Source organism: Macrobrachium nipponense, chromosome 8 (assembly GCF_015104395.2).
Source record: "Macrobrachium nipponense isolate FS-2020 chromosome 8, ASM1510439v2, whole genome shotgun sequence".
NCBI classification, from domain to species: domain Eukaryota; kingdom Metazoa; phylum Arthropoda; class Malacostraca; order Decapoda; family Palaemonidae; genus Macrobrachium; species Macrobrachium nipponense.
In genome coordinates this window covers 4,092,202-4,112,467 of record NC_087203.1, presented here as the reverse complement: position 1 = coordinate 4,112,467, position 20,266 = coordinate 4,092,202, and the positions used below count along the sequence as shown (strand labels likewise).

General features: G+C 41.6%; 1 protein-coding gene across 3 annotated transcripts in view; it reads right to left on the bottom strand.

The window, feature by feature from the left end:
• LOC135222590 (glyoxylate/hydroxypyruvate reductase A-like) overlaps nt 1–20,266 on the bottom strand; it is a 251,672-nt gene that overhangs the window by 115,184 nt on the left and 116,222 nt on the right. For all 3 annotated transcript variants that reach the window (XM_064260673.1, XM_064260672.1, XM_064260671.1), the window contains one exon: nt 2,775–2,874. In XM_064260673.1, coding sequence (XP_064116743.1) covers nt 2,775–2,874 — 100 coding nt within the window. The remainder of the gene's footprint in view (nt 1–2,774; nt 2,875–20,266) is intronic.

Below are 20,266 nucleotides of genomic sequence, written 5' to 3'. Positions count from 1 at the left end.
ACTGATGTGTTTGTCGTAATGGGGATAATAACCAAAACAAGCGGAGGTGTTTACTGGGCCAGTGGCAATTAAACAATGCATTTGGCTCCTCTATGATAAAGCTCTGGATTAACCCTTGACCTGGTAGTGGAAGCCAGACACTTCTGGTAACGTTATTAATCATGCCCAGCAAAGGAGGTATTGAAATGAATTACCGCCCAAAGGGTGGTACAATGAGACATCATCATTAATCACCAACCAATGAGGAAGTATCAGAAGGTGGCAACAGAAAAAAACCTACTAGAAAAAGGATACATTTCTTTGGAGAAATGTTGACAGAAGAGGCCGAAGCAGAGAAGCCAGAGAGCATCCAGAGGGTATGGTTGTGTGCCTTACCAGCCGTGGGTATAAAAGGCTTCATATATCGACACATCGTCATATTACTACACTTCACCTAAAGTAGATAATAGAAGAGCCGCACAAACCTCAATACAAACTAAACTTGTATGTCCCAAACTGTATATATGAATTTGTGTTAATGAAGAAGGGAAACTGCACTGTGTCTTTCTAGCCTCCTGAGACATTTTTAAGAGATTTACTACAAGAATCCAGAGTATCTACAATCTGCAATAAATAAAAAGACAAACAATAAACTTCAACACACCTGGAAAATGCCCAAGGAGATGCTGGTGTTAATGCTGAAAGCATCTGAAGTATCAACGATATGGTGGTTGGTGCTAATGTCCAGTTAATGACTAAGGAGATGCTGGTGCTAACATCGAAATCATCTGAAGCACCAACAATGTGGTGGCTGGCACTAATGCTTACTAAATGCCTCGGGAGATGCTGCCACAAATGCCAAAAGTGTCCGAAGTGCAAACAAAGCAGCGGCTGGCACTAACACCCAAGGAGACGCTAGTACTAATGCCTGAAGAGACAATGGCACCAACATTGAAAACTTCTGAAATTGCCAAGGAGGTGAGGGCTGCCTCTAATGGACAGTTAATGCCCAAAGAGATGCTGGCACTAACACTAAAAGCATTTGAATAGCCAACAACATGACAGGTAATGCCCAAGGAGACAATGGTACCTGAGTGGTGCTTGGCACTAACACTGAAAGCTTCTGAAGTGCTGACGAGAAAATAATTGGCTGAAAGGAAGCCAACCTCTATACTATTGCAACAGTTGCCGTCAAAAGGTGCAAGTTCAAAGCCTCTTTAGGGAACAAATCGAGCATCAACGCTGGAGAAGACACCTAGTGTAGTATGGTGTCAAAGGGGAGAACGATCTAGAACAAATAGACCAATTAGGTTTGTATGCTCAATCCCTAGTGTGCAAATAAACTTCCTGATTAATGCCATGGAAACAAGAGTGATAGACCCAAACATCTGGAAGACTGAAAAAGAGAACGAGAATCTGGTGACAAAAGAGAGCTGTCAAGAAGCTATCTATTCACCTCAGGAAATTGTTAGCACAGATCTAATCAGTCACTGAAAAGCTGACTACATTACCTACATTTCTCCAGCCTCAGGGTCAAATCAGAAACTTGAGGCACATTAGAGTCCACTTGGAAACCTGAGGCACATCAAATGGAAATCCTGGGGAAGCAGGGGTGGAGCAGCAGAGCCTGCTGCTCCCAAAGACAAAGGGAGTTTTTAACTCTATACTTAATTTAAAACCAAAAGCCCACTACATCCCAAAGGAATATTTGGTGCTGTCTTATCCACTGGTGTCAAAGAATCATCCTGCACTAATGAATAGTTTAGTGGAAGATGAAACTAAAACTGTTGAATGAGCTGGCATAAAAAACCTTGAGAAGGGGAAGATAATCCAGTCTGTTCCACTACTGAGATAGTAGCACTTAAAGAAGAAAGAACTTACCATGCAAATATGCCTATCAACCATGACTGGGTAACAGCTTGCAGCATTCACCTGAAATACAGCATCTAGAATGCCCAGGAGGCACCTGAGGTGACAAAGAAGGGGAACTGGAAGTGCAACACCTGAGGAAAACAAGAACTACAATGCAGTTGTTGAGGAGGTTATCTCCACAAGCATTTCAAATGTAGTCCTAAAACTAGCTACACCGGCTTCTAATTTGCCAAACATCATATCCTAACAATATGGGGAGCTTTGAGAAGAAATAATTTTAAGGAGAAACATTACTAAGAAAACGAGGAGAGTGGGAAGAGATGTTGTCTGACATATTGTAAAAGGATGAGAACCTCTTACTCATAACCTCGCTTCCTATCCTACTGTTAGAAGAATCTTTTTCTGTCTTTTCCTATTTTCATTTGCTAATAGTATTTCAATTAAACAATACACTGATCACAACAGTCATTAAGAACAATCCTTGTTTGTACATTTAACACCTTATATTTTGACCATCGTAAGCTAAAAAGTAATGCTGAGAGTATACCCTCTTACCTTACAGACTCAAAGCAATTTGTTTTTATCCTCTTTGGATGACATTATAAAGAGTGACAAAAACCAAGATAAGCAAAATCCCAAAATCCAGACAGCAATGTAAGCGTTAATGATAAAATGTAACAATGCTGAATACATCATCAGAGGCCAACAACAGAGAAAAAACTGAATCACCCAAAAGGGATGGGTTAATAGATAGTTGAAACTAAACGATCCTATTAATTGTTTCAGTTTACACACACTATTGTCGTCCTTTCCAACTGATGCAGGTATTACTGCTATCAAAATAGAGAGGTAAGATTAATTTAGTCAGTGAATTTTTTTACAAAGAAAATTTCACTCAAAGGATAATATTTGATAGTTCTTACCTTCTTTTCCAATGTTACCCATACCCATTATTCCAACAGTAAGATCTTGAATGCTTCGATAATACCCAATGTTACCCCTCTGTGACCAAACGCTTTTGACCTGCAGAAAAAATTAATTTTATTAACACAACATCACTGTCACAATCATACTGACAACCAGTGTTGATTGACCTTTGCATCTTATATGTTCTTAGAATTACTTCATTCATATCCAAGGATACATCCGTTACTGCAATTGTCACACAATTATATTACAGTGAGAAGACTTTAATATTATTATTATATAGAGGGTGGACCCTATTCATATGGAACACGCTAACAAAGGCCACTGACTTGAAATTCAAGCTTCCAAAGAATATGGTGCTCATTAGGAAGTAAAAGAAGGAAAGGGAAATACAGAAAGAAGAGATCTCACTTATCAAAAGAAAAAACAAAATAACAGAAAATGAAAAATAGATAATAATGTATCAAAATACAAGGAGAACAGTAATGTCTTGCAACTTCGCTTGAACTCTTGAAGTTTCAATTGCGTGACATCCTCAAGGAGACTTCCACAGTCCAACAATGTGAAGAATAAAGGACCTCTTGAACTGAGAAGTTTTACAGCGAGGCACATTTACTGCATACTGATTCTGCTTTTCGATAAATCTGGTTGCTCTCTGCAGGAAAAGGCTATCATGGATCAATTAAGAATGTGAAAGTTCTCTATTACACAACTTACGAAAAATTGACAAACGAGACCATCCATTGATGGTTCAAGTCCTAACTGCTACTATTAGGAAGACTAAACCTACCACCACAAACTATTCTCTCTAAAAGAGATAAATCTCTGGCAGAAGCAGACATCCATACTGGAAAACAGTCTTCTAGTAAAGGAAAGACAAATGACTTAAGACAGGTTGCATGAATTTTATATCTGTTTAAATATATGTGGCATTTTGTACATTACCTAACTTTCGTATCGCATTTGCTGACACTTTCATTAGATGTTTGTCAAAAGTAAGATGTGAGTCAAAAGTTACACCTAGAATAGTTAAAGCTTCAACCTCATTCAGCTAAGTTCCATCCATCTGGGGGAGGGTGAGCAGGAAAATCTGTATGAGATCTACTAATCAGAAGTGTTTTCGTTTTCAGCCTCATACCCCACTGACTACAATATTTCACTAATCTGGTCCATGTCCTGACTGAGACTAAGGGCAACTTCATTTCTCATAAGTGGAGACTTTACAATACCCACAAGTATTGCATCAGCAGAAGACTTGAACAATCTTGTTTTCCAGGCCAACAACCATATCGCTTGTATATGTACTAAAAATAACAACAGACCAAGAACACTATCCTGTGGAACTCCAAACACAATTGGTCTTAATTTGCTAAAGATCCCATCAACAGCAACTCGCTATTGCCTACTTGTCAGGAAATCTTGAAGTAAACCTAACACATGCCCAACCACTCCTGCACTAAAATCTTTATGAATTACTCTACACTCAAAACCCTTATCAAGGTCTCTTGCATATGGCATGTCAAATCTAAAAGAGCACTGTAGGTACTTATGTTATTTTCTTTAGATTCCGCATACTTAAAGAGTGGATTATAAATAGGTTTTTTTGGAACTCTGGGCAGCACAGAGGGATAGAGATTGGCCTGTAGGTTTACTGCAGTCTGCGGATATGCATTCTTTGGGACAGGCATTGTATTGCTAAGCTTGTGCTCATCTACAAAGAAACTACAGCAACATAAATATCTATAGAATTTACTAACCTTGGGAGACAACACAATAGAAACCATTTTAAAAAACAAACAGAAGAAAACATCAGAATCTTCTCCACCCCAGCCAGGGGAGCCAAAATTTCTGGAAGTCCATATTTTCTGTGACTATCCTTTCCGCTGAACTGTACTTACAAAGTGATAAATAACAATTTTTTTTTGGCAAGTCTTTTCTTTTATAAATTTTGTTATTCTTTTCTTTTATAAATTTTGTTATTAAACATTTACATCATTAAAAAATCCTCATAGTAGCACGAGTCTTCAAATGGAGAAACGACTCCACAGTTATGTAAATGTACATATAATTAATTTTTAAAAACAGTTGTTTTTAAATTTAAATATATGTACATTTACATAACTGTGGATTCGTTTCTCCATTAACATCATTCTTTAGTAGTAGGAATATGATATAGGCCACCATATTTGTCAATGATTCTAAGTAAAATCCTGTTAACCAAAGTCGGTACTTTGAATTTATAACATCTAATCAGGTAGAAGGGCATAAACCGCATACCCAATTTTTCTTCTTAATATAACTAAAATAATATTTTCAAGTATTTCATCTTGCTTATACCTATGTATGCAATAACATTTATAGAAGAAAAGATCCAGTTTGGGAAAACCGACCAACTCCCCCTTTAAAAACTCTGGGTACAGCCCTGCCAGCTATCAAGATCATCAAGACTTTTCCTAACATCAAGAGAGCAAAACGCAAATTTTCTATGTATAGGTTCAGGATAATATGTACGTATCGGGGAGAGGGACAGCCTCAGAGGATTGCTTTGTTCTGTTTAGTAAGCATGTCTAGGAGATTTAGAATATAAATACTATTTGTATTTATAGTATACAAGTATACACTTTGTTAGATATAAACTGCTGCCAGGAAATAATTCTTCCTTTGATGACTTCCTTGCAAATTTTTCCAGTAATCTATTATATTCAGGTTTGAGCAAACTTGCTTCATGGGTAATTTAAGATCAAGTAATAGTAGTGCCTCAGGATACGAAATAATCCGTTCCGAAGCGGCCTTCGTAACCTGATTTTTTCGTATCTCGAACTACGTTTTACATGTAAATTGCCTAATTTGCTCCAAGCCCTACAAAAACACCACAGTAAATTTTATGATAAAGCTAAATTTACCAATAAACAAAATTTCAATTTCTTCACCATTTTCAATTTTCTGTTTTTTTTTATCACTTGGACCTTCCTGTTTGCTTACTACTAAAGGCCTCTTTAAAGAATAACTATCCAAGGAAGATTGCTTCTGCTTGCTTTTCACAATGTTCCTGAAACGACTCAGGCAAACGTCATTGAACTGCACAAGCATGCACCTGTGTAAGCCTTTTTGGGGTGTCTCTTTTCTACAAATGATTACACTTTATGAAAAGCAACTAGAGCATCCCTAATTTCTGCTGTTGTCATAGGGTGCTCCTCCTCCTCCTCGCCGCTGCTAGAGAACACCTCTTGAATGACGTTATGTTGCATGGCCTCCAACTCCTTCAGGTCATTCATCGTAAGCTCCTCTTGGTGCTCCTCGAGAAAGTCATTGATGTCATCCTCGTCGACAAACAGCCCCATGGACTTGCCGAGTGCAACAATCTCATCAAGATCTGGCTGCGAAACAGTTTCAGGATCGTCAACTGTTTCTGAATCTGCATCAGCTTTGCCTACGTTGAATCCGTAGAAGTCTTCGGTGGATACGGCATCAGGCCAGAGTTTCCTCCACGAAGAATTCAAGGTTTGCCTTGAAACCTCCTGCCAAGTTTGATTGATGAGTCGGATGCATATCACGACATTGAAATGCTCCTTCCAAAATTCACGCAAGGTGAGGTTTGTGGTATCAGTGATGTCGAAACATCTCTTGAAAAGATGTTTTGTATACAGCTTCTTGAAGTTTGATATCACTTGCTGGTCCATGGGCTGGAGGAGAAGGCTGGTGTTAGGCAGAAGATAAAGAACCTTGATAAAAGAATACTCCGCTAGGATATCTTCCTCAAGGCCAGGAGGGTGAGCAGGGGCATTGTCCAACAACAGCAGACATTTTAGAGGGAGGTGGTTCTCTTCCAAGAATTTCTTCACTGCCAGGCCGAAACACAGATTTACCCACTCAGTGAACAAGTCTCGTTACCCAGGCTTTCGCATTAGCCCTCCACACCACCGGAAGCTTCTCCTTTAGCACTTTGTGGGCCTTGAAGGCTCGAGGAGTCTCCGGCGAGCGTATGCCTGTCTTTCATAAGCCTTATGCCCGGGTAGCTTTTTCTCTTCCTCCGTACTGTACGTCCGACAATGCATTTTTTTCCAATAAAGGCCAGTTTCGTCACAGTTGAAGACTTGCTGAGAACTGTAGCCTTCCTTGATCGTCATTTCGTTGAACATCTTAATAAAGGCTTCGGCCACTTTCGTGTCCGAGCTGGCAGCCTCCCCATGCCGCACCACCGAATGGATGCCAGTCCGTTTACGGAATTTATCAAACCACCCCCAAGAAGCCTTGAAGTCTGGGGTTGCCGTCGATGTCCCTTCCCCTCTGTCGTCTTCGGCCTGGGCAATCAGATCACCGAAAATAGTGGCAGATTGACGTCTTGGTTATCGTATCACCAGCGATTTCTTTGTCTTTAATCCATACAAGAAGCAGCCTCTCCATCTCATCATGCACATGGCTCCTCTTGTTGGACAAAATAGTCCACGCCATTGGAAGGTGTAACTGCTTTGATGGCTTTCTGCTTAAAGATGGTGCCTATCGTTGACGGATTTCGGCCGTATTCCTTAGCGATCACACTCAACCGCATGCCAGCTTCATACTTTTTAATTATCTCCATCTTTGTCTCCATAGAAAGCATCCTCTTCTTTCCATGAACTTCAGCAACATTCTTGGGACCCATGGCTAATTAAGTTAATTAAGTTCACACACAACACAATAAAGTAACTTACTACGAAGAAAGCGAAATCACTAACACGAATTTACGTTAACAAACAAAATCTATGTGAATGAACGAATTCCACGTGCATACGATAATGCTGATGCGACGAAGTGGTTGAAGGATGATGGGACAGATGCTGACCAATAGGAGAGCATGATCTTACAGCGGTGACTAGCATCAGGAACCAATGGGAGAGCGGGAGGATGGTGGCGAGTCTACTCAGTTGGCGGCGTGCGAGTTTTAAAATTGTTCTCGGCGGCCCGGGCAAATCTCAGACTTTACCCTTTCACAACCTGAATTATTTTCGTACACAGAAGCAAAAAAATCTTCGTCTTTGCTTTCGTAACCTGGATTTTTCGTAAGTAGGAACTTTCATATATAGAGGTTCCACTATATGTCCTCATAAAATGAAAATTTTACATTTCAGTTTAAAAAACTTTCTATTAAGAGTATTAAATCTTTTTCTACATTGCTTTGCTTGCAGCATAGTGAAGAAAACCCTATCCACAAAAATAAAAATGACAAATTTTCTAAGACAATTTGTATTTTTCATAGCTACAAACCTGAGGTCTTAATAATAGGATCATTTCTAGCACCTAGCTGGATCTGGTTAAATCACAGATGAAAGCAAGGAACCTTGTGAGATCTGGCAATGTGTGCATATATTAGGTGAAGAGTGGTCAAGGACCATGCACCTACGCCACCACGTCAGTCTTTCCCAACTCAGGATGTCTTAGCAGACAGAGGGGTGGCAGTACAATGTTAAGACCTCAGGTTAGTAGCTATGAAAAATACAAATTGTCCAAGAAAATTTGTCATTTGTTCATATGTGAACAAACCTTCAGTCTTGACAATAGGATAGACTCATACTTGGAGGGAGGTACGAGAAGGGACTGAAGCCTGTGAGAAGCTAGATAAATTGATATCTAACTACCCAGACACTGAGTGATGTACAATGATATATGGGAGAATCGTTGTATAGGGAAGCAAAGAGAAACTTTGATTGTCCAATAGCAAACCAACACACCCAGGTTTATTACCGACCCGAACTCCCCCCTTGCCAAGGAGTGGAGCATATGCTACCGAATAGAGGGTTGGATATTTGTATACCAAGTGACCACACTATCAGTATGACTTCCTTACTCACCTGTATCAGACCAGTCCAGCGAATAATGCGTACAAGAGAAAGGAAGAGACCAGCCAACTCACTCATTCTCTCATCCACACAATCTTCTTAGGTAAGATACATAAGTGCTCAGTTAAGGACAACTATGAGTTACACAGCCTGTTGGGCAGCCACCGCAGGACCCAGGGAAAACATGTCCGTGGGCAACACCCTTAAGATAGAAAGAGGTGAACGTGGACTGGTGTAACTAAGTACAGGCAGTCACCGGCTTACGACGGGGTCGGCTTACGACGTTCCGAGGCTACAACACTTTTCAATTATATTCTTTGGAAATGATTTCCAGGTTTACAACGCGTGTTCCAGGGTTACAGCGCTTATGATACCAATCTAATGGAAGAAATATGACTCCAAAAATGCAAAATAATTAATATTTGAAGGTTTTTTTATGAAAAATGCAATAAAGATGTAGTTTACATAGTTTTTAATACAGCCAAAGCATTAAAAGTAAGGTTTTCTTAGGAATTTTGACAATTTTCCGGCTTACAACGATTTTCGGCTTACAACGTGTCTCAAGAACGGAACCCCCGTTGTAAGCCAGGGACTGCCTGTACCAGCACTCAGCACTCTATGTACAGCCAAGTTCTTTTTGAAAGCCAGAGAGGGACCAATACCCGTAACGCCATGCTCTCTAGCCTGCACAGACGTGGTGGCGGAATCATCAAGAGTCAAGTATGCTTGTCTGATGGCTTCTCGTATCCAAAAAGAGATAGTATTCTTTGACACCTCTTTCTTTGTACATCCTGTGCTAACAAAAAGTCTGCAGCAGCTTGGCCTAAGATGCCGTGTCCTTTTAAGATAGCAACACAGGGCCCGGACAGGACACAACAAAAGCTCTTGAGCATCACCACCCACAAAGTCATTCAGTGATGGAATGGAAAATGAAGTGAACCTATCATCGTTCACAAAGGGGTTTTTGGGTCTTGGCCACGAATTCCGGGGCAAATTCGAAGAACACCGACCCCCAACCCGTTGTGTGCTTCACATCATAACTCAGACCGTGGAGCTCTCCCACCTTCTTTGAGATGCTAAGGCCAGGAGGAAAACTGTCTTGAGCATCAAGTTCCTGTCAGATGAGCGATGCAAAGTGAAGCTCTTGAGAACCAAGGAAACATCCCATGTCGGAGGCTTGAGCTCCCTAGGAGAACTCAACTGCTCAAACCCCTCAACTAGCAAGGAAAGTTCTCAGAACGAGATGTCGATACCTCTAAGGTGTAACACTAAACTCAGGGCCTCCCTGTAGCCTCTAATGGCAGAAACAAACAAACATTTCTGATCTCTGAGGAAGGTTAAAAAGTCTGCTATTCACTGAATAGAGGTTGCGAGTGGAGAAAAACCCCGTTTACGAACGACACCAGTCACAGTAGATCGCCCTTTGCCTTGGTAAACTGCAGAGGTTGACCTTCTGAGAATGCTGGACATATGCCCTTCTGGTCTCTGATAAAAGCCTCTCTCTCAGAGGAGATACTTGATAGCCTCCAACTGTGAAGAGACAGGGATTCTACTGACTGGTGGAACCTTTCCGCAAGCGGCTGACACAGGAGATGCTGCCAAGGGAGAATTTCCCTCGGAACCTCCGAAAACACCGACAGCAGATCTGGAAACCAATCCCCCTGAGGCCACAGAGGGGCTACCAAAGTCATCCTGAGACCCTGCAAACTCATCAGCCTGATCAGAACCTGATGGATCAAACAAAACAGAGGGAAGGCATACACCTCCAGGATGTCCCAGGGGTGTTGGAACGCATTCTCCGCTAACACTAAAGGATCTGGAACCACTGAACAGAATATCTCCAGTTTCCTGTTGAACCGAGTCGCAAAAAGGTCCAGCATGGATCTCCCCCAAACCTGAAACAGCTGGTCTGCTACTACTTGATCCCGACAACTAAGTTTGTCAGCGACCGCATGCCGTTTCCCTGGGATATACCTGGCTGAGAGCTCTACTAAATTTCTGACTGCCCACTGGTGAACCTCGATGGTCAAGGCATGAAGTTGACAAGAAACCAGGCCCCCCTGCTTGTTCACATAGGCGACCACCGGCATGTTGTCCGACATGAGAAAGACAGAATGACCCTTACTGTCTCCTGAAACTCCTTCAGACCCAGGAAAGCTGCCTTCAACTCCAAGACATTGATATGCTGCCCTTTGTCTTCCCAACTCCAAATGCCTGCGGCAATGAGGCCACCTAAATGAGCCCCCTAACCTGCATGGGAGGCATCTGAAAACAGAAGGAAGTCCACTGGGAATGAAAACAGAAAGAAGTCCAGTGGGAGAGATCACAGAGGGACACCTTTCAAAAGATTTCGGCCATCCAACCACCAACAAAGGTCTTCTCTCACTTCCAGAGACAGAGGAACCTTTAACAGGGGTGAGTCCCCCGCCGGAGACCAGAATTCCTCCATTGTAGAGACCGAAGATGAAACCACCCATGAGGGACCAGCTTCTCCAGGGAAGACAAAGCTCCCAGAAGAATCTGCCACTGATGAGCTGACTGATGTGGTTCCGAGAGGAAGTCGCGCACCACCACTCGCAACTTCTCCAACCTCTGATCTAACAGGAAAACTCTTACAACTGCCATATTGATGACCATGCCCAGGTAGAGAATCCTTTAACTGGGTACGAGGTTTGACTTTTCGTGGTTGACCACGATGCCCAGTTCCAGACAAAACCGAAACAGATGATCTCTGTCCTGCAGTAGCTTTTCCCTGGAACCTGCTAAGACCAACCAATCATCGAGGTACCCCAGCAAACGAATCCCCTGAGCATGGGCCCAACTTGATATGAGAGAGAAGACCCTTGTGAATACTTGAGGGGGCTGTAGTCAGCTCAAAGCACAGGACTTTGAACTTGAAGACCTTGTCCCCCAAAGAGAAGTGAAGGAACTTCCTGGACATCGGATGAATAAAGATCTGGGAATATACATCCCTCAAGTCTATCGACAGCATGAAGTCCCTTCCCTCACAGCTGCCAACACTGAACGCGGGGTCTCCATCTTGAACCGTGTCTTCCTGACGAAGTGATTCAAGGTGGATAAGTCAATCACAGGTCTCCAACCTCTTGATGCCTTGGGCGCCAAGAAGATGTGACTGTAAAACCGCAGAGATGGACACACCACTTCCTCTAGCATCTTTGTCCAGCATCTTCTCCACTTCCTCCCAAAGAGCCAAGAACTTCAGAGAATCCGGAGGATATGCCCTCCTGAGCTGCAGCTTGTCCGAGAGAGGAGGAGAGAAGTCGAATGGCAGTAGGTACCTGTCATGGTAATGGCTTCATAGCAACGAATGATAAATTAAAGGAAAGGAAAACGCATCTTCGAGAAGTTCTGCAGCACGGAGGCTTTCGTGCGTGTGTTGGAGGCGCCTGTTCTCATGATGGTTCTAGAATCGGCAGGAGTTTTGTGGAACGTGACACGGGCCATCACGTCGTGAGAAACGCAGCGAAATATGATGCAATACTTCGTCGAGATTCTTCTAAGAAGTTCCGGTAATCTCGGGAGTCTGTGACGCTCACTGGTAGGCCCCACCCCCAAATTGCCTTATAAATACAACTGACGAAGTAGGAGAAGGCAGAGATCAGGGATCAGATCATCACTAAGAGTCACAGATCAGATTATCAGTGAGAGCCCAGCAGCAGAGATCAGAGATCATCAGAGAGAGAGATAAGAGAAGAAGAAACAGACGAAGGATCAGAGAGGAAAAGGTGCTCGAGAGTTTGAATGAAATCTGGTCAAGTCGTCCAGTCAGGGAGAACGACCGAGCTATTTTTAACGTTGAACAAGCCTTGAGAGAAGAAACTTTCTACAAGAGGTTCCGAGGAGTTCCTGCCCTTCAAGTATCAAGAATAGACATTATTTTCTGCAATACGGAGTCAAGTAGACGTCAGAAGTTACAGTTCTCCTTAGAGCATTAATTTCCGTCAGCTGAAACTTGCCAGCAAGTATTAACATTACCTCACTGTTCCCCCAGTTCATGCAGTGTAAGATTTTACTTTGTTATTCTGCATTTATCTTTTGTTAGTAAGCTTGTAAATAAACCTTTGTTCTGTTAGTGTTTCTTTCTATATTCGTATCCCCGTTTCAACTATTGGTGTTGAATTCTTTTTGTTTATCATAACATCGAACTTGGAGCGGACCTCCTCTTGGTTCGTAACAGTACCCCACCCGAAGCATATCTACCACCAACTTCTCCGCCCCATAACTCTGCCACTTGGCCAATGGCCCGCCAGGGTTTAGTTACGAGTAACTCAAAAAGAAAAATAGAGTACTTAGAAGAACTAACCCAAAATGAAAAGAAAATAGATATAATGAATATAAGTGAAACCTGGTATTCCCAAGAGACTGGGAATGATGATCAAATAAAAGGGTTCCAAACTTATAGATCAGATAGAAAAAATAGGAATCAAGGGGGAACCGCAATATATGGGAAAGACAAAAAACAAGGAAAAATATATGAGAAATATAGTAACTCAGAATGTGAACTAATAGCGGTAGAATTTGAATCTGAAAAATTGATGAACATAGTAATATATAGACCTCCTAATACTAAAGAGTTTGACTTAATAATTGAAAAATTGGATGATATATGTAGAAATCACAAGGACTGGACTACTTCTCCTATGGTGACTTCAACTTTCCTTTCGTAGAATGGAAAGAACGAATAGGAGATTGTGGTTGTACTTATACATATAAAAAGAGAGTAATAGTAGTGCAGAAGATAAGAGGCAATTTGAAAAGCTATTAGATATGCTACTAGAATACAACATTCAACAAATAAATCACCTGCCAACAAGAAAGGAAAATACTTTAGACCTAGTATTTGTGAACGAGATGAATTATGTTAAAGAAATAATAGTTTATAATGCGAGTATTCAGACCATAATGTCATAGAATTAACAGTTCATTCCAAAGCAAGTGAAAATAGAGATAAGCAAGAAATGAAAAAGTGGGAAGGATATGGGAAATACAACTTCTACAGTAAAAATATAAAATGGTCAGAAATTAATGAAGAATTAAACAAAGATTGGGATAACATTTTCGTAAGTGATGACATAAGGGAATAAATCGGAGATATTATATAAAATATTGGAGAAAATAGTGGAAAAATATATACCGAAGAAGAAAAGTAAACATCATTCATGCATACCAAGAGACAGAAGGATCTTGTTCCAGAAAATCAGAAAGTGGAAAAAAGGTCTTGCAAAAGAAAAAAATGCATGGAAAGTTATAGAACTAAAAAGTAAGATAGAAAATGCAGAACAAAAGATTATACAATCAAAAGAAAATGAAAAACGGGACTTGGAAGAAAAAACCCTATTAAATATCAAGCAAAACCCCAAACTATTATACTCATATGCGAAGAAGATGAATAAAAGAAGAATAGAAATAGGCCCTCTGAGAATTGAAGGGAGATTAACGAATGAAAAAAGGAAATTTGCAACATACTGGCAGAACGATATAAGAGAGAATTCACCCCTAGAATAGATAATGAAGATAATGATATAGAAGTAAGGGAAGAAAATAGTGAATATTTAGCTGACATAGAAATTAATGAAGCTGATATTGTGCAGGCAATTAATGAAATTAAAAATGGAGCTGCTGCAGGGCCGGATGGAGTCCCTGCTATTTTGTTAAAGAAAGTAGTTCATTCTATCGCAAAGCCACTTGCAATATTATTAAGACAAAGTGTAGATACAGGCAAGATTTATGATGAGCACAAATTAGCATATATCACCCCTACTTTCAAAAGTGGATCAAGACTAGAGGCAAGTAATTATAGGCCTGTGAGTCTAACATCACATATTATGAAAGTGTATGAAAGGGTAATGAAGAAAAATATTATGAAACATTTAATAAAAAATAATTTGTTTAATATAGGACAACACGGTTTCGTACCCGGAAAAAGTACACAAACCCAACTGTTAGTCCACCGTGAGAACATATTCAAAAATATGAAAAGCGGAAATGAAACAGATGTGGTTTATCTAGACTTTGCAAAAGCTTTTGACAAAGTAGACCATAATATATTAGCAAAGAAAATTAGAAAACACAATATCGTAGATAAAGTAGGAAGATGGTTAAAAGAATTTTTACACAACAGAAAACAGATAGTTATTGCAAACGATGAGAAATCGGATGAAACCAAGGTAATATCCGGTGTGCCACAAGGTACGGTGCTAGCTGCAATATTGTTTGTTATTATGATTGAAGACATAGACAGTAATGTTAAGGATTCGGTAGTGAGTAGTTTCACTGATGACACAAGAATAAGTAGAGAAATTACTTGTGATGAAGATAGGAACGCTCTACAAAGAGACCTTAACAAAGTATATGATTGGGCAGAGGTAAATAGGATGGTATTTAACTCTGATAAATTTGAATCAATAAATTATGGAGACAGAGAAGGAAAGCTATATGCATATAGGGGACCTAATAATGAGACAATCACAAATAAGGAAGCAGTTAAAGACCTTGGTGTGATGATGAATAGGAACATGTTATGCAATGATCAAATAGCAATTCTATTGGCAAATGTAAAGCAAAAATGGGAATGTTGTTACGGCACTTCAAAACAAGAAAAGCTGAACACATGATTATGCTTTATAAAACATATGTTCGTAGTCCACTTGAATATTTGCAATATGATATGGTACCCACACTATCAAAAGGATATTGCACAAATAGAGAGTGTACAAAGGTCCTTTACAGCTAGAATAGAAGAAGTTAAGGACCTAGACTACTGGGAAAGACTACAATCCTTAAAATTATATAGTCTAGAAAGGAGAAGAGAGCGCTACATGATAATTCAGGCATGGAAACAGATAGAAGGAATAACAGAAAATATCATGGAACTAAAAATATCAGAAAGAGCAAGCAGAGGTAGATTAATAGTGCCCAAAACTATACCAGGAAAAATAAGGAAAGCACACAGGACATTAATCCACTACGCACCAGCATCGATAATGCAGCGTCTATTCAATGCGTTGCCAGCTCATCTGAGGAATATCAGGAGTGAGCGTAGATGTGTTTAAGAATAAGCTCGACAAATATCTAAACTGCATCCCAGACCATCCAAGATTGGAAGATGCAAAATATACCGGAAGATGTACTAGCAACTCTCTGGTAGACATTAGAGGCGCCTCACACTGAGGGACCTGGGGCAACCCGAACGAACTGTAAGGTCTGTAAGGTAAGGTAAGGTAAGGTCACCCGTGGAACAGGAGAGGGAGAGGCACCTAACTTACCGACGGCCCCCTTTACCTCTGCCCCTGGGGCCCCTTCTCGGTTTAAAATGGAAGGAAAAGGGACATATTAAATTTGGTCCTCTGACCTCGTCTGGGACGAACAGGGAGGCCCTGCCGAAACCGAACTCCTCAATGGCCTACCAGGCGATGATCTTCGTGACTGCTGCTGGGCAAGGAGAGGAAGAGGAGCCAGACGTCTCCGAGGACGAGACTCCGACTTAGACAAACCCTGGTGCACCAATCTGTCCTTGGTGTCAGCCCGGCACTGATCTACTGCATCCTTCAGCTCAGTCCGAGTGAAAAAAATTGGAACTCCAACAGATCCCCATTCCTTAACAACAGCAAGGACTCAGGGTCAACTGATCTTTCCATCCAGGATAAAGCTGCGTCTCTTCTATTCAGGAGAAGGTTAGCCCATAAATTAAGACTGAGGTGACCATATTTGTAAATGCCTTGCCTACGAACTGCAACAAACTGGCAAGAGAGGACGTACTCACCAACCCTTCTGGGGACTTGTCAGAAGCTATCTTGGCAATGACCATAGACCAGAAGTCCAGCCAAGAAACCATCTGCAACATGAAGGCTGCCGTAGATTCCAACACTGAGGCATCTTGTGAAGACAACGATGGAGCCACTGACCTCACCTGCTCCAAATTCAATCCCAGCTTCAGGTGAATGAGGTCCGGGTTAAGATGATACGACATCAAAAAGGCAGAGTTCCCAGCATAGTATTTCCTATGCCTCATGAGAAGCAGGGGTAGCAGCTTGGCAGAGCCACTAGAGTGAAGCGAACAATCCTGATCTGAAATAGAGGCGTTAACCTTATGCAAGACTGACTGGATGTGCCCCAACAAGGGAAGTTGAAACGAAGACTTGGGATCCTGTGTAGCTCCCAGCCAGGCTTCCAAGCAGGAAGGAGTGTAAGATGACCGAGCCTGAGTCCTACTCTCCAAATTGTTGAAACCACGAATGAGATCGACAACTTCTGAAAAGGAAGACAAAAACTCTTGCGTGTCTCCCTCCTCCTCCTCCGGCAACAGAGACCGACGACGAGAAGGGAGTGCAGGCTCAACTAAAACGCCTTCCTCGTTCAAATTAACAGAAGAACCAGCAGCCAAACAGCCCGAAACACCAACTAACCTGTCTGGGCTGGATCCAAGAGCCAACTCCCACAACAAACCAACCACAACACCAGGAACATCACTATTCACTCTCTCAACAGATGACTCCTTAACATGGCCGCGAACGGGCACGGGCGTGGCAGATGTACCAACGTGAGCTGGAGAGGAATCTCGAACACTCGAGAATGAATGAGAATCCCTCGGAGTCGAACTCCTGGAAGTACCAGGGAGAGGGGCAGGCAAAGACTCCTGCTGCACCAGCTCCACACTCCCAACCTTCAACCTTTTGACAGGCGCCTTGAGATCCTTACGGCGACGAAAAGGCCCTGGATATGGAGAAGTGGGAGCGCCTGCAACATGTGCATGAACAGGGGAGGTTGCAACACGCTTGCAACTCGATGCAGAGGACGAAGCAGCCACTGCAGAGAGTATACAGGGGAAGATATACTGACACTTTCTGAAACACCAACACTCAGGAACACGGGTGTGTTGTTCCTCACATGCAGGTGAAGAAAGGGCAAAGTCCTTAGCTTTCTGCTTGATACGCCGATGCATCGGAGATGGGGGAGAAGGAGAGGAAGACAGCACTGGCTCCTTACGCAATCTTTTCGCTTCCAGTCCTCCCAGTCGACATGGCAGCCGACTTATCTTTGAAAACAGAGTCCAATTTCTTAAGAACAGCCTGGCATAAAGCCTCAGACGGATCAGCAAGAGAAAGCTCTGACGACGTGGAAGGGAGATGCAGTGAACTGGATGGCAGAGATGATGTCACGGCAACATACGATGATGACACAGATGAGCGAGGCAGTGCAATGGAGACGACTGGGAGTGATGTCATCAATGGAAGTGACGTCATAAGTAGCGATGATGTCACGGCTTCCCCTCGATCCCAACGGGAAGTAGACGCCACTGGCGGAGGGATACAAAATGACTGACCCTGTGACGTCATTAGCGGGGCTGACGCCACGGCTTCCCTCTGACTCGAAGAAGTGGCAACTGTCACTGGCGGAGCAATACAACATGGCTGACCTTGGTTTCCTACGAAGACGAAGCCAGGAGGAGGGGGGAGAACCTGGACAGCATGAGGAGGGGGGTAAGAAGCCTTCAATGAAGTGTGTCAGCAAACCCTCCAAGGACGGAAAACCCTGTAGCCCCATCAACTTCAAAAGTGCCTCCATCTTGGACGCCTCCGACTCTGCAATAAAAGAATGATGAAAAAGCCTACTCCCTCTCAGGAATCAAATTAACTCCCGAAGAAGAAGGGGCAACATTAAAAAATCAGTCTAAGAGCCTCCCGATATTTCCAATGACAAATCAATGGAAGTAAAGGAAGGGGACAAAGGCACAACACTACTATGGGGTGTGACCGCAACAGGAGACAAAGCATTGGGAAGAGGAGAAGAAAAACCCTCCCACGAAGGAAGAGTAGAAACCCTACGATGCTCCCTCTTGCTATAAAACAACTTCCAATGCTCTTTAGGCCACGCACTGCATTCCGTGCAAGGATTTGTTATTGTACAAACATTAGAGCGACACCTACTACATGTGAAGTGGGGATCGGTCGCAGCCGAAGCCAAAAAACGAAAACACAGAACACCTGAAGTTCTGGGGCACATACATTGACAAGGCCAAGAAGGAACAGAAGAAGCCATAAATAACAGTACACACACACACACAAACACTAAACACAATCGAAACGGGCAATGAACTGGGTAAAGGCCGAAAGAGGTCAATCACAACTCTCGCCCAGGCAGTTATGAGAAGACTGACGCAGTGGTGTAGGAACGTGGTCCTTGACCACTCTTCACCCGATATAAGCACGTATTGCCAGATCTCACAAGATTTCTTGCTTTCATCTGCGATTTAACCGGATCCAGCTAGGCACTAGAAATTATCCTATTGTTAAGATCAAAGGTTTGTTCGCGTATGAACAACTGTAATTTACAAAGCTCAGGAACTAAGAGAAGAATAATCATTGATGATGAATTTAAAGCAATTTCAATTAATTTATTCACAAATCATCAGCAAATAAGTAATACTGAATAACATTACTGCTAATTATATATAAAAACTACAAAACTATTGAAATGAGCTCTGATTTACTACAAATCAAGGAGCACAAATTGAAGCTATGGACAACCACATAGGGGGAGGGGGATTCATCTTTGGAGCATTTCAACAAGGTGAACTGGATTCTCAATTAGACCACCATAAAATAATGGGTTTCTGATAAAGCACTGCATTCAAAAGACAGCGAAATTCTCAGCCTTGTGGAAGTATTTGTTGGTGAACAGCAAGCCTTTGGGAAAAATGAAATACGTGTGAGCGAAGCAGGCCACAGAAAGTTGGAATAAATCTCAGATCAAGAATATGAAAGGTTATTAACTGCTTCATAAGACCTGACATCTCTATAAGTCCAGGATACATCAGAAAATGGGAACAAAAACCTCATTAAAGTTTCCAAGGAGAAACTAATGAGGACTCAGAGGGTAATGAAACATCAAAAACATCCCTTGGACTGTCAATTTGTAATGCAACTTTGAAAAACATAACTGACTTACGTTGTTTCAATGGCAACTGCAAAGCCTGGCAGCTGAAACACAAAAGAAAAGTTGATATACCAGGAAATAAAATATACAATAAAGACGGACTAGTATGACTTGAATCCAGTCAACTGTAAATTAGGCAGTGCACGAAATGCTAGAAGTTATCTTGAGCAAACTTGAAAAGAAGCCCTACGTATATCCCATACATTGAGATCGCAATTAGTAAGAGGGAAAATACGAAAACTTATACTGCAATCCGAGCAATATTTTCATAACTAAGTTATGCCCTGTCATGGGACTTCAACTTCCTAGAAACTGGAAAGCATGGACTGCACGTATAGAAGGGATAATAATTACAATACATTTGGTATTACTCAAAGATGACAATATTATAACCAGTCTAGGTGTTGCATAAAAGTTCAGATAAAGTGATCGTGTAACTTCTTGCAAAACAAAAACAAACTTTTCATGGAAGAGAAGGATTCAAAAGAACACTTTGGAGGGTTCAGAAAATAATATCAAATGTATCAAACAGCCAAGGTAGTGCAGATGTTACTAAGTTAAAGAATACAGAAAGTGTAAAACCTGTCAGTGATACAACCATCATTAGTGACAGCAATGGCTCACATAGAAGTGTTTTAAGGTGGACCATTTAATTATGAAGGCAAATATAAGCAAGAAGACAGGATAGCATCTACAGTAAACAAAATAAAAACGAA